At 40.1% G+C, this 19,735-nt stretch overlaps 1 protein-coding gene across 2 annotated transcripts in view; it reads left to right on the plus strand.

Annotated features, from left to right (window-relative positions):
* atrnl1a (attractin-like 1a) overlaps positions 1–19,735 on the plus strand; it is a 329,340-nt gene that overhangs the window by 300,184 nt on the left and 9,421 nt on the right. For both annotated transcript variants that reach the window (XM_026189694.2, XM_026189696.2), the window contains one exon: positions 10,968–11,082. In XM_026189694.2, the coding sequence (XP_026045479.2) occupies positions 10,968–11,082 (115 nt within the window). The remainder of the gene's footprint in view (positions 1–10,967; positions 11,083–19,735) is intronic.

Raw genomic sequence — 19,735 nt, forward strand, 5'->3', positions numbered from 1 at the left:
CTATTTCTCACAAGTTTGCCACCTTAACCTGAGTGCAAAGAGCCACAGCAGAACCCAGTCACCTGGGAAGAAAAACAGGAGTGCTACTGAATGGTGGTAATGGTGTGGGATATTGGTGTGTTGATATTAAATACTTCCATTATTCCAGATGTTGCCTGTGTTCATCCCACAGTTGTTCTTTGTCCACCAGCTGCAGTAAAATTAGACACCTCTAGTTTGCCTTTAAAGGGCAAAAAAGGGAGTAAGTCCTCCGTTTGTCAGCAGGGGACTGGCAGGTCATGTTGGACCTGGTTTTGACTGTTAGTATGTTAATGACTGTTAATAACTCCTTCCTTTGGCTTTTAGTCACTGATTAAGTTAAAGCACTAAAAACTGCTGCTATCCACAAATGTGCCTCCCCAGTGTGGATAAATGTGACACCAGTGGTGTCTTTTACAGCATCCATATGTGACAAGTTGGGTGTGAAAGACCTGTCTTGCTAGAATCTGTGTCACACACAGATGTGTTATTTTTAAGAGCAGAAGCGAGCAACTGTCTCCCAAGGAATCACAGCATGTGCAAAATGTTAAAAAAAAAAAAAAAAGCAGAATGCTGATTGGTGGATCATTTCAATCATTTATTTAATTGAAAACACAGAAAACGCACTGCAACCTGAGATAGAATTATATATTAATACTGTATGTACTACATTTGGCCAGCTTTCTGTCAGTGGCTAAAACAACAGTCTGTGGCTGCTTCTCTTCACCTCAGAGTAGATTGCATTTTCATGCCATGCTTGCTGTCCACTGGTTACTTACATGCTTATTTGGATGTCTGGATTAGGAATTTGCAATTTACCACATCTGTGGTTTCACTCTGCTATACCCGGGGTTGAGCACATTCTCAGAGTAAAAATAACAAAATGCAGTTATTCAGAGGAAGATAATCTTTGGCTCTATTTCCTCTGGCCACAGACAAAATATCTATCAACGTCGTAACACACTAACCCACACCTACAAGCACTGCTCAATTGACAATTGTTCATTCAGGGAACAAAATGGGGGTGGGGGTATTGGACTTTTGCAAAAACTGTTTATTTGAAACAAGTACAAGAGACAAGAAGCAGGGAGATTTGAATGAGGACCAAACCGGAGAGCTGAGAAAGGATGCTGTGAAGGGAGGAGATAAAAGCAGGAAAGAGGCGAGACTGACACCTTTTTGAATGACCTCACTTTTCCTGAAACATCTTAAAATTTTCCTCTTTTACTCTGCTCTTATATTTGGTAAATGCAGAAGGAAAGAACCTGAAAGAGACAGAAGGAATGGACTTAAAAGAAAGTGCAGCGTAAAGTGACCTTGTCTGTTTCTTTTTCTTTTCAGTTTATAGGGTGCAAGGGGAAAAAAAAGTTAAAGGCAGTTTTCCAGCCAGAACCAGTTTCGTGATCTGATGTAACCAGCATTTTCTTTTTTTTCTGTACAGGGGGGAAAAAACACACACAAAAAAAACATTGACTAAATCATGAAATAAAAATTACAGGAACACAAAAAAATATTCACACTTTACTTACGCACACAGATAACGCAGATAAACACACTGTGTACCATTTGCTGCAATTATGGTGCTACTGCTCTGCAGTGACGTTAGCTGGGGTCATCAGCGCTACAACACTGCATGGCCAAATCTGACTCCATCTGTTCTCACAGGAAGGTGTGATTAGAAAGCAACAATGTATGGCACTGAATATTAGATTCATTTACAAAAATGTTTCCTTTAGAGGTTTTTCTTTTAATTACCAAGACAAAATATTCCTCATCCTGTTAATTTGGAGAAAGGAAAGTTAGAGTTTGTGTTTACTGTAGGACTGTAGGACAAAATGCTTTTGTCACACAGTTCTGCTGATCCACTCAAACTATTGTAAAATGTTAACAGAAAAGAAATTAACATGCTGTGAATTGATTTTATTTGCACAGTTTAGCATATTGTTCATGCATGCCACGTTACCAAGCTTAGCGCACATCCTTTGGATTTCGATGCCAAATTGGTAAATTGCATGTAGAAAATATGCTAATTAAGCTCCTCCTATGACCCTGAATTGATTACGCAGTTGTGAAACTGCATAGATGGAGCTGGTTAAACTGCCTTAGCGTCTCTGCCACCAACCGTTTACCAAAAAAGTCCATATAAATCCATACTTTATGGATTCGCTCGTGTGAGAACGTTAAAAATACGAGTTTGAGATCTACATTACGGACTGGTCACTAACTATTTAGAGGGGTTTTTTTGCTTTCCTTTTTTCATCCTGTTTATTGGTTCAATTGAATCGAATTTTATTTATAAAGCACCACATCACAACACTCGTCTCGAGGCACTTTAAATTTTAAGGTAAAGACCCAGTAATACAATAATACAGAGAAAGCCCCAACAGTCAGACGACCCCCATGAGCGAGCACTTGGCAACAGTTGGAAAAAAAAATCTTTTAACAGAAGAAACCTCCAGCAGACCCAGGCTCAGGGAGCAGCCATCTGCTGTGACCAGTAGGGGGTGAGGGGAGGGAGAATGCAAATGCAGAGTGGTGGATAAACACATAGAAAGTGGAAAAAAAGATCAAGAAGAAGAAACTCTCGGGAACCTAGGCCTATTGCAACGTAACTAAGGGAAGCTTCAGGGTCACATCCTCCAGCCCTGACTATAAGCTTTATCAAAAAATCATCTTAAAAGTAGAGAGTTCCATAGGAGAGTACCTATGGAACTGGTAAAAGCCATTCAGTGGGTGACAAAGTAAAAAAACAAAATTAGTATAGTTGTCTGTAAGGTGAATGAAAATCTGATATGAGACAGTTCTGCCTGTCAAACATGAGTAGAGGTAAGCAAGTGAACAGTGTGTGCAGATAGCTTTATAAGATTGTGCTAAAGACAGCACAAAATCTTTATCCTTTATTGCTGAAAATCATTTTGTGTCTGTAAAATTACATTGTATTAATAATATGCATGGAACAAATGAATAAATACATCAAGACAGCTTTGGCATTCCCAAAGATGGGGCCAAAGCTCCAAGAGCTGCATGCTTAAAAACAACAATCTTTCTGGATTATTTCCAGTAATTCTTTATAGAATGAGGGAGCGAAATAGCTCAGTATTGCCAAGTAGCCAATTTCAACATTGCACACAGTCAGCAAAAGCTGTTGTCTGGGCTTCAGTGACATTTAATATTTAAAATATAAATAAAATGAGAGTAAGAGACACTGAGAGTGTGTTGTCTCTCTCTCTCTGTCAGGTCAGAACCTTCATCTCTACTCGGTCACTATCAGCTGAGAAAGCTTTTATACTACACACACAGCTCAGCACGAATTTGCTCTACACTTAAATTGCTACCTGGACACCACCCACCTGACTCTCCTTTCTAACCTTACTAATTTCTGTACTCAGCCCTTTTTTTTCTTTGGTTCATGTTTACCCCCCTCTTCCCCCAGCACAGTCACCCCCTCCCCACTCCTCGCTCCCTCTTACTTACCTTGATTACTTTGGGAAAGGAGCCAGAGAAAGTTCCTACAGTTGTCACACTGGTTATGCTATGTCATTTACTATCTCACACACACAGACACACACACACGCTAGCATGAAGTCAATATACCATAGAAAGACGCACGCACTGTACGCTGTGCACACACACACTACTATTAGATTTGTCATTTTCCAGAACTGATAAGACTGCTATTAGACAGAAAAATAAAATAGTCCAGCTTGTTATGTTTTTTAAGCTGAACTGCTAATTGCACTGCTCACACAAAAATCAATGTAAACAGTGTGTGCGTGTGTGTGTTTGCAGATATTGGTCAGTAGGTGCATTGCTGTAACTGTTTACTAGTAGACAAGCTTTTCATACTATATCATGGTTCCTCTATTCAGGTTCACTACTCAAGGCACTATAGGACAGTCTACATTTGTGCAAAAGGCAATGGTGTTTTGTTAGAGATGTGTTAAGATCTCTTTATTAAGTTTAAAGATGAGTCTCTTTTATTCACAAGTAAAAGGTACTCACTCAGTAAATACCTTAAAGATGTCTCAAGTGTGATCTATTGGTTAATCTTTGAATCACCTTATGTTGCCCTTCCTGGTCGTGGCAGGGAGTGGTGTGGTCATAAACTCTGCAACTGTATGTTAAAACAAAGAGCAGCAAATGTATGCCTGACTGCAGAATGTATTCTGCCTTCTTAGACAGTGAAACAAACTCACAATAAATAGCAAGTTGTTTTAAAGTGCAGTTTGACACATGTTAATACATTTATGAAAACCCCATGTCTTCCACAGGACTCTGTCCAGTCCTGTAAAAAAAAAAAAAAAAAACTAAGTACATGCTTAATTCAATTCAATTCTTTTTTATTTATACAGCGCCAAATTACAACAACAGTCACCTCAAGGCGCTTTACCTACAGAGAAAAACCCAACAATCATATGACCCCCCTATGAGCAATCTCTTTCATGACAGTGGGAAGGAAAAAAAACCCTTTAACAGGAAGAAACCTCCGGCAGAACCAGGCTCTATCACTACTCCTCCACTACTGCTTCCATTGCTCATCATATCTGATCATCAGCAGAAGGTTTTAGCAGTTTGCTGGTCTGGAGCATTCAGGTTTGCGTTAACACAATGCCACAATCCTTCCAATAGTGGATGCTGGAGCAGCTTCTCCCCATGGTCAGACCCCCAGAACTACACCTCAAACTATAAAGGCCTCAATTAGCATGTTCAATGTGAAAGTTCATCACAGAACAGTTAGAAAGACTGAACAAGCCATACTTGTTCAGAAGGCTTTCCAGGTAAAAAAAGAACACAGTAACACAAACTACTATGCTAACAAGTTTTCTGCAACAAGGAGATTCATTTACTAAGATTTGCATAGAAATGTTCTTACCCTGAGCAAAAAACAAGTGCGTATCCAAAATTACCATTCATAAAACATATGCACCAACCTATTTTGTTCTGTGTTGGTGAATGGACATCAATCTAAGCCAACAAGCTTCTGCAAACTAAATGCAGACAATCTGCATACTATCCCACCTCCAGTTTCTCTGTAATGAGACCCGTTTACCTGCAGGTAAAACGGAGACAGCGGTGACAGTGATGTAAGAGAGAAGACTGCACCTCAAAGGCAAGAAAAGTGGGAAAAAGCCAGACTCAAGAAACTGTAAAATAGTGCATGTGAGGATGCCACAGCTTTCTAAAGTGTTTCCACCACAGTGATGAAATAACAGGATGCTGAATATCATTTCCCGTGAGATTGCTCACTGTGGCTAAAGTAAAAAGTAAAAAAAGTTTGGACATCAAAGCTGATATAGAAAAATGAAATTGTTCAGAAATTGTTGTTCGAGAATATAGAAGTAATTTTTAATAAAAGATTCTAATTCAATTCAATTCAATTTTATTTATATAGCACCAAATCACAACAGCAGTTGCCTTAAGGTGCTTTATATTGTACAGTAGATCGTACAATAATAGATACAGAGAAAGACCCAACAATCATATGACCCCCTATGAGCAAGCACTTTGGTGACAGTGGGAAGGAAAAACTCCCTTTTAACAGGAAGAAAACTCCGGCAGAACCAGGCTCAGGGAGGGGCAGGGCCATCTGCTGCAACCGATTGGGGTGAGAGAAGGAAGACAGGATAAAGGCATGCTGTGGAAGAGAGACAGGTTAATAACAGATATGATTCGATGCAGAGAGGTCTGTTAACACATAGTGAGTGAGAAAGGTGACTGGAAAGGAAAAACTCAATGCATCATGGGAATCCCCGGCAGCCTACGTCTATTGCAGCATAACTAAGGGAGGATTCAGGGTCACCTGGTCCAGCCCTAACTATATGCTTTAGCAAAGAGGAAAGTTTTAAGCCTAATCTTAAAAGTAGAGATAGTGTCTGTCTCCCGAATCCAAACTGGAAGCTGGTTCCACAGAAGAGGGGCCTGAAAACTGAAGGCTCTGCCTCCCATTCTAATTTTAAATACTCTAGGAACAACAAGTAGGCCTGCAGTGCGAATCAAGTGTGAGGCCATCTGTCCAACAGCAAACGTATTGCCCAAAATGGGACACAACGGGACGATGAGTCCAAGAACTGCAGCCAAAGAAAAGAATCAAGGTGTTACAACAACCAGTCAAAGTCTAGACCTCAACCCCACTGCCACTGCTCTGGCATGGCCACCAAATTTATTTTTAACACTTTAATTTCTGGCCAAGTCAACAAACACACTGATGTTTTCACCGTGTTTTCTTCATCAGAACATGCCAGAAAATGGCAGTCATATCACTTACAGATGACAATCTACAGTAAAAGTTTTCGTGTTTTCTATTTTGGCCTGTTTATGACACTTTAGTGCATATTGAGTGAAGTTCCCAAAGGATTTTAAGCCATAGTTAAAGTAGAAAATACCACATTTTCTTAAGCAAAACTTGTTTCTTACCTCTTATATTTTATACTAGGTGCTCCTAACACATGCACTTGTGACCTTTATGTGACTCTGCAGATATTTTTACTGTTTCCTTACGTTTGAATTTTAATGACCCCATGCAATAGTAACGAGTAATTTCCTGGGGGAAATAGTGTCTCGTAAACAAGATGTAATGCGAACATGATTGCGAGTGTGTGTTCTCATTCCTTGTGGGTTGCAGTCTATGCATCTCAGATTAAAGAAACTAGTGGGCCATAACTATACAAACACACACACACACACACAGTCAGAAGGGCTGCTGTTGCTTTGGAAACGATGCATTCAGGTAAAAGTATAAACCACAATGAAGGAAATAAATAAAAGTGAGCAGTTTGATATATGTTGATGAGTGAAGTATGCAAGTGTAATTTTCAGGTCTAACAAGCACCTGTTGTTCATTTGATGCCATTCCTTTCTTTCCCATATTATCTTCCTCAACCTCTCACTTAACAATCCTCACCAGAACAATGACTCATTTGTTTGTCTGTGTATTATCTCAATCAGGACAAAGAGTGTTTGCTAATAAGAAGTGGTAGTTACAAACTCAGTTAAGTGTGTGCATGTGTCTTTCTAGTTAGCAGAGTATTCATCATTTCCTGACACTCTGGAAACACTAAACAAATAGAGGAGCTTCCAGCTTCTAATTACGCTGTACACTCCAGCACTTAAACCTATTAGCACTGCAGGGGAGTTTGTGTGTGTGTGCGTGTGTGTGTCCTGTACCAAGCTGGTCCAAGTGCTCTGTTAATTTGATCACTTTTTTGATAAAAGCCCACTGTGCTGCCCACTACTTATATTTACAGTGTTTAACATACAAACATTGTACTCAGTGTTGGAGAGTTGAAATCAGTCTCATTGAATTTTAAGTTATTAGAATCTAAGGTCACCCGTAGTAATCCCATAGTTGGAGAGCTACCTTTATTTACTTTTGTACGCACAGATGGTGTTTTCTCACAGCGGCCTGTTATGAATTTATTCAGTTTGACAGAGTTGTGCTTTGAGCTGCCCATGTTAACCACAGTATTATACCAATGTGCAATTGTGCATTCAGCATTTGTGTGTTTAATATTTAATGTTCTTCCATGTGTTTGATTTTTCTAAAAAAAAAAAAAAAAAAAGTCATGTCACTCTGCAAAATTTCACTGTGCTATAACCAAGCTATGCAAAACACTCACCAGAGCCAACGCAAAGTGCAGACATTGGAAAGAAAAGTTTGCAGACATCTCTAAGCAGTCCTGTGAAAAACTAAATACATCCTATGATTTGTAGAACCAATTTTAGCAACACAAATGTGAAGAGTCATTTTCTGTATGACTTGATCAACCCCTCAAATGAAAAATAAACAACATACCATAAACATAGGTGTTCACAGCCTGTGCTCAGTACTTTGTTGAAGCACCTTTGGCAGCGATTACACTCTCAAAACCTGTGGTTGTGATGCCACATGCTTGACACACCTATTTCTAGCCCATTTCTCCCATTTGTCTTTGCAGTACTGCTCCAGCTTCATCAGGTTCGATGGGGAGCGTCCGTGCACAGCCAATTTCAGATATTTCCAGAGATGTTCAAATGAGTTCAGGTTTTTTACCTTCAAGTCTGTGACAATCACACAATGATATTGAAGCCACTCCTTTGTTATCTTGGCTATGTGCTTAAGGTGGTTGTCCTGTTGGAAGATTAACTTTAACCCCAGTCTGAGTTCCAGAGCGCTCTGGAGTCGGATGTCTCTGTACATTGAAGCATTCATCTTTAGTCTCCCAGTTTTTGCTGATGATAAACCTCCCCACAGTATGATGCTGCCACCACTATGCTTCATTTAGGAACGGTATTGGCCAGGTGATGAGTGCTGCCAATTTCCTCTAGACATGATGCTTGGCATTTAGGCCAAAGAGTTCTACCCTTAAACTGGGGGATTTTGTTTCTCATAATTTGAGTGTCCTTCAAGGCACCTTTTGGAAAACTCCAGGCAGACTGTCACGTGCCTTTTACAGAGGAGTAGCTTCCATGAGGCTTTATCATACAGGCCTGATTGGTGGAGTGCTGCAGAAATGGTTGTTCTCCAGGAAGGTTCTCCTCTCTCCGCTGAACAACGCTTGAGTGACCGTCCTTTTCACTTGCCAACTAACAACCATTTAACCTGATTGCTTAGACTGGCTTTGGAGCCAGCTCTAGGAAAAGTCTTGGTGGTTTCAAACGCCTTCCATTTGTGGATGATGGAGGCCATTGTGTTCACTGAGACCTTCAATGCTACAGATTGTTTCTGTACCTCGATGCAATCCTGTCTTGGTCGTTTTCTTGGACTCCATGGCTTCATTTGTGCTCTGACATACACTGTCAACTATGGGACCTTATAAAGACAGGCACACCATCCAAATTATGTCCAATATACTGAAGTGGACTACAAGTTGTAGAAACATCTAATATCTGATCAGTAGAAGCAGGATGATACTGAGCTTGATTTGCAATTTTCAACTGATCTTCATGTCAAAGACTGTGAATAGTCATGTACAGGTTTTATTTGTTTTTCATTGTAAATACATTTGCAAAGAAATCAAGCAAGTTTTTTCAGTATGGGTCATTGTATGTAGAATTTTGAGGTAAAAAAAACTTTGAATACTAAGTTTCAGTGTGTTTTAAAAAATTGATGTGCATATTTCCCATTTTCCAAGCAAAGTCTGAAGTAATGAGATACTCAATACATTTGTATAGCGCTTTACTTAGTCCCATTCACACACACATTCACACACTGGTGATGGCAAGAAGAGATGGGCAGTAACGCGTTACTGTAATCTGATTACTTTTTCAAGTAACAAGTAAAGTAAGGGATTACTATTGCAAAAACTGTAATTAGATTACCGTTACTTTCCCGTAGGAACACTGCGTTACTACGTTACTAAAACCGTGATTTTTTGCGAGAATGTCTCACGACAGTGATGTAAGCGAGTGCGCCGTTAGTGACAGCAGCTGTGTGCAGATCAACAATGGATCACATATCGATTGTGGGAGAGAATATGAGCGTGCAGCGTTTAAAGCGTGCAATTACTGACCTTTGAGTTTGATTCCATAAAAAGTGACAAAAACATTAGCGTCCATCGTGCGTGGGAAGAAAACTTCTTTTTACAGCGAAAAAAAACCCCTAAACTTCCGGGAAATTCACAGAGAAATTCGCGGATTCTTCAACTGACCGCAGCACACCTGCACCAGGGTAAACCTCCGCTTACCCTGCTCCTGTTTTACAGGTGAAAATAGAGCAACAGGACCGCTGAGTCCAGTAATTAGTTACTGATTACTTTTTTCAAGTAACTTGACCAACACTGATGGCAAGCTACATTGTAGCCACAGCTGCCCTGGGGCGCACTGACAGAAGCGCCCCAGGGCAGCGTTGTATACCATAGATATACATACATATATTGTCTTCATTTGTTTTATCAAACTGCTACTGTATTTCAGTTTTCTTTTTGATTTTTTCAGTTTAAATTTTCTTTAAAAGTAACAACACAGAATAGTGTATATTAAAACACAAAAACTAGACTGCATTTGCAGATTCTCTGAATGTTCTTGTCTCCTGATTTCCACACGGAAAAGAGGATGGATCAGAAAAAGCAGAGAGAAAGGGTAAACAAGGCAATAAATTGAAAGAAAAAGTTGTAATAAGAAAATTATGTATTTATGCATACAATATGTGAGCATGCCACTTTCCCACAGACTGCAGTACTAAACAGAGTCCATCCCTGTGACCTCTGTGGTACAGTGCAGCAGGCGGGTCAAACCAGATCAATATATCAGTGACTCTTATCCTTGTTGTGTATTCAGATGAAAGGAAACACAACTCTATTAGACATTTAGGTATTACACAGACAGTAAGGAAAACTACATGTAGTGAGTCCTAGTAGGACTGCACAGGGATGATGTGGTGTCCTTATATTTTTTAAAACTTCATAGCTTTCATTTTTTACCATATTTAAATGTGGTTAAATAAGGTAAAGGTTTGTGTTCAGGAATTTAAAATCAATTGTAACACCTGTTTGAATGCAGAACTAACTGATGATTACGGATTGCTTGCTTGATGGATGGATCAATGGAAACAGAGGAAAAAAAGTTGTTTTTTATATATAAATCTGTGTCTGTGTTTGGGGCTTGTAGAAAAACACAAGGCATTAGCAGAAGGGGCGGTGCAGCTGATATTTTAACGCCTGTTTCTGTGCACTCACCTGGAGAGCCTGATAAGATGGTCTCCATCTAAATCAGCTGCACAGCAGGTGCAGCTCCACAGGCTGCCAGTCAGCCTGCTTCCCCCAGCTGGGAGCTTTGCTCATGGGGATGTTGGCAGCAGGGATCTGGGCACCACAGCTTGAGTTGAGGATGTCTGCTACATCCTTCAAATTGACTGGCTTGCTGTTCTGTTAACCTATAGGAGTACTGTGTACATACAAATCACACCACTGCCTACTTGTTGCATACTTAATGTGTTGATCCTTTTTGTCCCTGTCTGTGTGTTCTGTTTGTAGGCAGTGCCGAAGCCCATAGCCATGGAGCCATGCTGGGGAAGCAGAGCAGGTGTTCTCACAGTGCTACTGTACCTGCCCAGAATCCCATCTGGAATACCTCCACCTGGACAGTCTGGTAAGATCCTTAGACAGTAATAGACAATATGCAGTACAGTATGTTTTATGTTCAAAAGATTGAGAAATTCTAAGAATGATGGGCGGTATTTGCAATGTTATTTAAGGACCTGAACCTTCTGCATACATCACTGCAAATTTCTAGTAAACTTCTGCAGTGTTGTGCATGGATTTATTTTTTATTTCTTTGTTTAGGGAGGGGAGTGGAGTAGTAATTTCCATCTAATTCTAATTTGTTGTTTGTTTTTTTCCTTCCAATATATTGTCCATTAAAGTTTTACACAGTTTCTCTATAAGAAAAACAAAAAACTGCTGCCTTGGCCATATTTTGTGCTGGCAAATTTTAGAAGGCAGGTTGTACATAAAGAACAGCTGCAGTAGTTGCAACTATCAACACAGTATTTATGTCCACACATCCATCTCCAACGACCTAAGTTGCTTTTTCGTGATCAAATATAACAAATACAAAGCCCCACACTGGTTATTTCTCTACTTTCATTTGATTCTCACCGCTGTAAACTAACAGCTGTTTCTGAAACCTGAATTCCTTTGTTACTGCCACAGAAAGCATTCACACCATTATGTGATCTTTTACAAGGTGAGCTGAACGATGTTTCAAAAAGATCCAGATGCAGCAAGCTGTGCTTCATATGTGCCTCGCAGCAGCTCCCCATCAGCTTTTTTGTAGAACAGGCTGTGGCATTATAATCAAAAGCAGAATAAACACTAAAATGTGATGGCATCAATGGCATCATCAAAAAGATGTCTTGATGTTTCTTGGTTGCCACCATTAGAACAGACTGCTGCCATGAGCAGAGCAGAAGGGTAGCTTAGTAGTTTGTTTCTAAGTCATTTAATAGCCCAAAGGTTAAATCTTCAATCCCTGATCTTACGCTCAATCATGGCAGAGCAAAAACGTGTTCTACTTACACTGAGTTTAATGTTGAAACTGTAAACCTAGAGGTAGGGCTCACAGTATCCTGTGTGCAGAGTCTGTGCAGGTTATGCTCTGCATCAATCTGTGGCAATTAAGGGAGAAACAGCGCCGTTTCATTATTCCTCATCCAATAGTGTTTAGTTCAGCACATGTAAATCGGGATTCGAAGTGTACCCACTGACGTTAGTAAAATACAAATCTGGGATTTAATTAATTTTTTCTTAAGTTGTTCTTTTGTTAATATTTGGAGCAACACAAGAAAATCTTAAGCAGGTTTTAAGAATCCCATCTATAGCTTCAAGACTTCTAAAGAGATCTAAAACCCTCAAGTGTCCTAGACTTAAGTTTTCCCATTATGATGGCAACACAAATAAGGTTTAGTCAGGAAAAGATCAAAGCAATGGCAGATAAAAAATGAGACCAAGTAAAAATGTATCTTATAGGGTTGAACAACAAAATAAAAAGTGCATTCAAATCATGATTCTGATAGCAAAAGATCCGAGACAAGACGGGCTTAAAAAAAAAAAAAGCAGCTCCTTTGTTGTCCAGTATCCAGGAATCCTGCGGTCCAACCAAATTTAAATGTGTTGACTTTACCTAATTTCATGTTGAGTTGATATTTCTAGCAACTGTTTATCACATAACCAGCAATACGCTTGTTCATTTCCTCTTGGAGTCCCAGCTTTAGCCAACACAGTTCCTTTCCCCTTCCTATGGAGCTGCAGATGTTTAGATTGCAGATGTTTCTTGTCTTTCATGTATCTCTTTGTATCTGATGCACACACATTAGAGATATAGTGTTTGATCTACTAGAAAAATGTTCAAAATGTATGTTTTTTTCTTTAAATCAAGATATTAAAATGTCCTTAATTTTAGTATGTGAAGAATAATGAATTATTCAGAAAGACTCTTGACATATGGCATGTTAAAGTTGGTCTGATGTGGTTAGACCTGCCTGGTTTTCCTCCAACACTTACTGTTGGATCAATTGTTCCCCTCAATGAGACATCCTGACTTTCCGCTGTCTGAGCTCATGTTGCACTATAGACGGGTGACATGCGATATCCCCAGGTCGCTCCAGTCGACCACCAAACAGCTGTGGAAATCAGTGTAAAGACAGCAGTGCTTTCTTTGAGACCTGACCAAAGCTTGCAGGGATGTGCACTGTCAGCATGAGGTCAATCTTCTCTCTCTCCAGCTCATCTTCCACCTCAGTCAACCTTTCATACTTTTCTCGCTCAGGCATATATATTTAATCTCCCCTTGTATTTTCCTTTCCCCCTACAGCCTTTTGGTTGAAGTAGACTGTATGTAACTGAAGCTGGTGTGGGAGGCTTTTGCTCCTCCAGGCAGGAAGTGTTGCCTTCAATGCGATGAGTACCTTGATGACGAAAACAAACAGAGCAGACAGAAAATTGACCACTTTGCAAGAAAGCATTTTCTCAAGGTTGAAAGATCCTGCAAAACATAGCAACAGTCACTGGAGTCTAACACAGGGGAAGGAATAAAGCATTAAAGACCCAGAAGTAATTATGCTAACTATAGAGAAAACTAGAGACACTAAAGGTAACACAAGTGTTTCATGAAAAAATGAGGACCAGAAAGTAGCCAAGAAATGTTAAATTTCTCCTTTGTGTGTCATTAGGCCATCCATCAATTTCCTGCCATTAATCTTAGCCAACCAGTCCATAAATAACAACAACAATAATAATAATTTGCCCCACCAGCAGATAGAGCAACTGGCTGATATCCAGAAATCCTACCGCTGGCTGGACAAAGCGGGACCAAAACAGCTTGTCCCTGTGCTGCCATGATTAGTGCCTCTGTGCTAATCATGGCACTACAAGATCCATAGAGGTTGGGGTCTACTTCCCCAGACAAGACCCCAGGTGCAGGCTGTGTTAAGATGCCTCTGTGACAATCCAGCACATGTGGCTGTAGCTCAGGCGGTAGAGCAGGTCATCTACTGATCCTGGTTCAATTCCTGGCTTCCCAAATATCCTTGGGTAAGATATTAACCAGTTGCATCCATCGGAGTATGAATGTGTGTGAATGCTACTTAGAAAAGCACTTAGAACAATGTGCTTGTGTGAATGGGTGAATGCACAAGTTGTGTAAAGCGCTTTGAGTGCTCAGAAGAGTAGAAAAGCGTTATATAAGAACCAGTCCATTTACCATAACAGCAGGGTGTAAGATGCTAGCAGACAAGGGCATACATGGAACGCCATAACCAAGCTTAGTATACAGAAACATCTGTGCTGAGTATGCCCTGATGATACTTCCAGATACAGATGGACAAACCAGTGATGGCTAACCAACTGGGCATAGTGGTGGTGGACAAGCAGAGGAAGACACCTGTAGCGATACCGAATGACAGCAACATCAGGAAGAAGCAACATGAGAAGCTGGAGAAGTACGAAGGGCTCAAAGAAGAACTCAAGAAGATTTGGAGGGTGAAGGTAACAGTGGTCCCAGTGGTAATAGGAGCACTCGGTGCAGTGACCCCAAAGCTAGGCAAGTGGCTCCAGCAGATCCCGGGAACAACAGATCTCTTTCCAGAAGAGCGCAGTCCTAGGAACAGCAAAGATACAAGCTTCCAGGCCTCTGGTAGACGACCCAATCTTGAAAGAATAAAGACGGCTCACAAGGACAAGAGGGGATTTTTTTTTAAATGCACACACACAGAATCCCTATTATAGGAATGTATTCACTGTTGACAAATTTGATTAAAAAAAAAGCCAGTTAACTGCTGAACCACACATGCAATGTGTTATAATGAAAGTACTACAATTGGCATGATGTTTTTTGTTCACTACCTTAATCTACCTGATGTTTTGGACATTAGCTCATCACAGAAGGTTTAGACTCATTTTCAGAAAATTAAGGGCAATACGAGGCTCATTGTTCCAGTCAGGCTGCTCTCTGGAGAATGTTTAGGCCTTTTTCATCACAGTGGAACAGCAGTTATTGTTACCAGTGTTTGAAGTCTGACATTGTTATTGTTGCTCTGATTACCACATAAGCACACACAGACAATCACAGTATTCAGAAATACAAACGAAATGTAGAACATCAACACAACTTTTAGAACGCCACATGAAAGTGCTTCAGTAACAACAAATTTCCCGCCTACTATACACTCATGCTCCTCTCCTACCAACCTTATGCTCCCTAGAGAGGCTCTTGTGTAGGGTCAGACAGCAGTCCCCCATTGATGTTAGCATGTATGAAGGTGAAATCACTGCAGGCTTGCTCCACCCACCCCCTGTGAAAGACACTTCAAGAGGAATCTATGATGAGCGTGCCCATTTTAGCTCGCTTTCCTTCGCATCATCTTTGTTTTCTTCTTGTCCTGCGTTGCTCTGCTCCCTCGAGGTGTTACCATTAACTGACCCTTTACATGTAAGAGGGGGAAAGAACAACTGGAAACAAAATGAAGCCCCATGTTTACAGCTCACAGTTTCTCAGCTTCCTGTAAAAAAAAAAAAAAAAAAAAAAAGAATAAATCCTGCTTACTCTTTCCTTAATCTGTAATGTTCCATTACTGTTCTTCGAAGGCGGGGGATAGAAAATGTCCTCCACACAGGTTCTTTCAGACTGCAGGAACTTATCCATAATTCTAGTAACTGTACAAGGTAGTACCTGGTATTTTTTCCTGTGTACACACTGCTGGACCTGGGAACCATTCTACTTTTTGGTGCTACGTTTTTGTAGTCTTACTCATCTTGCTTAATATAACGTAGGTGCACTATAACTGGTGTAGATAAGTGTATGCTAATTGGTCATTAAATGGACAAAAAGGCGTAACGCTAACAAAAACAAGAGCTCTTAACATCAACCTTTAAAAAAAACACAACTAAATAACCTGAAATCTATTAAAAAAGCCAGAGGAAATTATAGTTTTGACAGGTAAGAGCAAAATAGAGAACACTTCACAAAAAGCACAGAAAGAAAAGGAAGAGGCTGAAAAAAAATGAAAAGACCACAACAAGGCGACACTGCATTACCAACCACTACCCAGCAACTAGTACTTCACTTCAGAGTTCCTGTTAGTGCAAATGTCAAGAGAAAAATGCCTTCGATCTACATGATTTCCATGTAGTGGAAGGTATGTAGTTACTGTCCAGCATCCACTTAGTCTTACATAATCAGCACAAAAAACACTGATCAAAAAGCACCTACTGAGAAGAGCTACATCACCTTCCAATTCAACTAAAGATATTCTGTAAATCACCAAAAGACGTCATTCCAAGCTGATGTGTGGATTTTTTAGTAATCATCTCACTTTTCATTATCCAGACTCCAGCAGAGAAGACATTTAATTGCAATCAGTCCCTAAGTTGAAAAACGTCATTTACTGTACCTGCAGCACATCTGGTGCATACTGCAGCAACTACGCGACAAATGGCACATTTTAAGCATTAAGCCATTACGCTGTTCTAAGAGGTTTCTTTATTTCAGCCGAATTTGATTTGGTTTTCACCCTCTTTCAAAGCAAGCGATAAATGGAGCACAGATAAACTGGCATATTGTTCAAGCATTAGCCAGGGTTCTGCTAAACTTATGATAAAGAGAGCGTACGCCTAAAGGCAAAGCTCCTGCTTTCCTGGTGAGTCTAGTGTCCAAGTCTAATCAGTGAAAAATGAGACTGCAAATCCAAGCAGTTACTCTTTCTGCTTGGAGAGGTAATTTGGGAATCTGATGAGTTTTAGAGTGTGACATGTTGCACTGCATGAGCTGCAGAGCAGTTCTACTTTCCTGCACCGCTACAGTGTAACTGCACTCTCCATGTATCACAGGATGGTGTGAGTTTTTATCATGCTGCATGAGCTAACCTCTGCATGTGAAACATCCTTTCTGGATAGCAGAAGAGGCCTCCAAAAGCTCCCGTGTGAAGCTCTTGTTTCTTCATTTTGATCCAGCTAGACAGAAATACAGTGACATTGCAAATAACACAAAGATCACTGTGTAAAACCAAATCCATTTCTCTAATAATAGATTCACTTTCTGGTCCAATAATTCAATCAGAAATCCTGAAAAGTCAAGTAAATAGCAGGCAACCACTCCAGTTAGACCGGCCGGCTGACAGCTGTTGTCAGCCAAATTGCAGTGGACAACTAACACATAGTGCCTGCCTCTAAGAGCTCAGCGTGACAGCTTGACCACTGTGTGACTGTTTGACTGATTCAAAGTCACAGTGGCCTGACATGATGGACAGAGCAGGAGAAAAAGGCTGACAGGATGGGTGACATAGGGGAGAATGGAAAAAAATAACAAGAGATCGTATTTTTGGCTCCAGCCACCACTTCTCCGTCTCTGCATCCCAATTCAATTGAACTTTCTCATGTCAGTTTTACCCGTTTCTGCTCCATCTGCTGCAGCTGGTGTCTCCCCCCTCCCACTTTTTTATTATTTGGTACATAAAGCGGCTCTATCAATGATATTAGTGGATTTAGCAGAGTGCAACTATTCTCAGTTCAACGCAGCAGAGTTCAGGATGGAGAAAGACAGACTGTAGGCTACATTTTCTTCTCAGGCGCTCTCCTGAGCTTAGATAGTGGGTCAATAGAAACAGAGGCACAGCACTATTCACAGCCGCCTTTTCCTGCACTAATCTGCCTATTCAGCAGCACAGTTAGGCCCTTGAATATATGAGAAAAGGGGAAAAAAAGAGAGAAATACAGGTACTGTAAGATGTTAAGTCTTTCAAGAGTAAAAATAGAAAAAGCAATGTGACAGACAAAGAGAGAAAGGAAGACTTCAAAGACAGTTTTGATAAGAAGCAGAACCAAGTTTCTAAAATGAATTATGTGTGAAAACAAGTAGAAGATTGGCAATACATCAGTGGTTACAGAATTGTTAAGAACGGAGCCCAAGGTAACACCTCTTTGTTAACAAAAACAGATTTGCACAGTAAGACAAATGTTGTAGGCATCCATCCATCCATACTTGTTCCATCCATCCATCATCATCTTCTTACCCAAAGTCAGGTCATGGTTGCAGAAGTCTAAGAAGATATTGTGACCAATGTTTTTGGCTTCTCGTGTAGCATCCTGAGGCATTCCCAAGCCAGATACATCATGTAATCCTCCAGTGAGTTTGGAGTTTAGATCTAGGGGCTTTGCAGGAAAACATGCACAGATGCCAAAAGTACCACAGCTGACTATTTTCTCAGACAGCAGCTTTGTGTTGTGCTCTCTAAAGTTGGATACACCCAAAATGAAGTTCAGATAAAGTACATTTTCATTCTCTTGGTCATAATATAGAGGTAATGACTAAACGTGAAAAGTGGAATACAATCTTGCCTTCTGATTCATGTTTGAAAATCATTTGGTATCATACCACTATTACTTACCCATCTCATGTTCCATTTTACCATCATTTGCAGATTTCCAGATCTGAAGTGCAAATCAGAACCACATTATCTGTAAAAAGTAGAGGCGATTCTGAGTTTCTGAACCCTGATACCCTCCTCACCTCAGCTGCATCTTAATCCTGGCACATCACAATGCCACTAGAAGTTCAAAATCCACAGCACCTTCCACAGGTTTTTGTGGACAGTATCCACAGTGAAATTCTGTCATTCCATAAAGCACATGTTGAATGGATGGTCAAACTTGGGGACAGATTTGGGAGATAAGCCAAACCCCTCTAAAAGGCTTCTCTTTGCCTTGTTCCCTCTCCTGAGAAAGCATCTTTTGCTCATTTTGCTCTATCATTCTCACGTTGGCCCTCTCCCGAAAGGGAAGAAAAATTCAACTTTATTATCCCTGAATAGGGCAAAAATACACCACTATGGAAAAAAATGATAAGAGTTGACACATTAATAAAACACTTTCCTAATTTAGTTAAGCCTCGTTTGCCATATTACTCCTTGATGCAGTATGATTGTGCAGGGAGCAAACAAAGGATTTATAGAAATATTCTGCAGCTTTATTGAACAGCTTAGTAGATCCACAAAGCTGGTCAGAATGTGCCTAACATCTCTCTTTGCACAATTGTTGTTTGGAAACAACATTTTAGCATTTCCATTGTGAACACTTAAATATTTTAAAAATCCATTTTAAAACAGCTAAGCAGCAGTTTCTTTTTTATTCTAGAAGTAACAATGAAATTGGAAAGCAACTGTCTGTTTTTTTTACCTCAGGACCAAAACAATGGTTCGACTTTCATGTCGTTCTACTACATGTATAGCTACCTGTTAAAACTGTGTCTAGATAGGGACCCTCTGAGACTGCTTTCAAAAGTGAGCAAAAAAAAGTGCGTAAATTCTTGAATCCTTTGTTTAAATGCCAACATTTACAGCAGAAATCAACATCTTTAGGGCCTAGTCCCCAAAATGGTTTGGGTCTCTTTAAGTAATTACACAATGTTAGGGTATGTGAAACCAGGAAATGATCCCCTTGGTGTTCTTCAGTACAGGGCCCTGATATGTACATTTCTAACTCCAATAAAAATAATACCGTGAAAAATACTCAAATCGAGGCTTCTACATAAACATGTGAAATGTGTTTTCAAGCTATGTTCATGGATATACACAAAGAGCAATGCAAGCTGTTACATACTGACAGCTGGACTGATGAAAACAAGAATGCATTTGTTCTGTCAGACGTAAGAACAACAAGTGCAAAATGCAGCTGAAACTGTTTTTGTGTTGACAGGCCAAGATGTTTGTAACACTAGCTCAGCTCATAGAGTGAGACCAGAGGGGTATGCT

This window comes from Astatotilapia calliptera, chromosome 13 (genome assembly GCF_964374335.1).
Source record: "Astatotilapia calliptera chromosome 13, fAstCal68.1, whole genome shotgun sequence".
NCBI lineage: Eukaryota > Metazoa > Chordata > Actinopteri > Cichliformes > Cichlidae > Astatotilapia > Astatotilapia calliptera.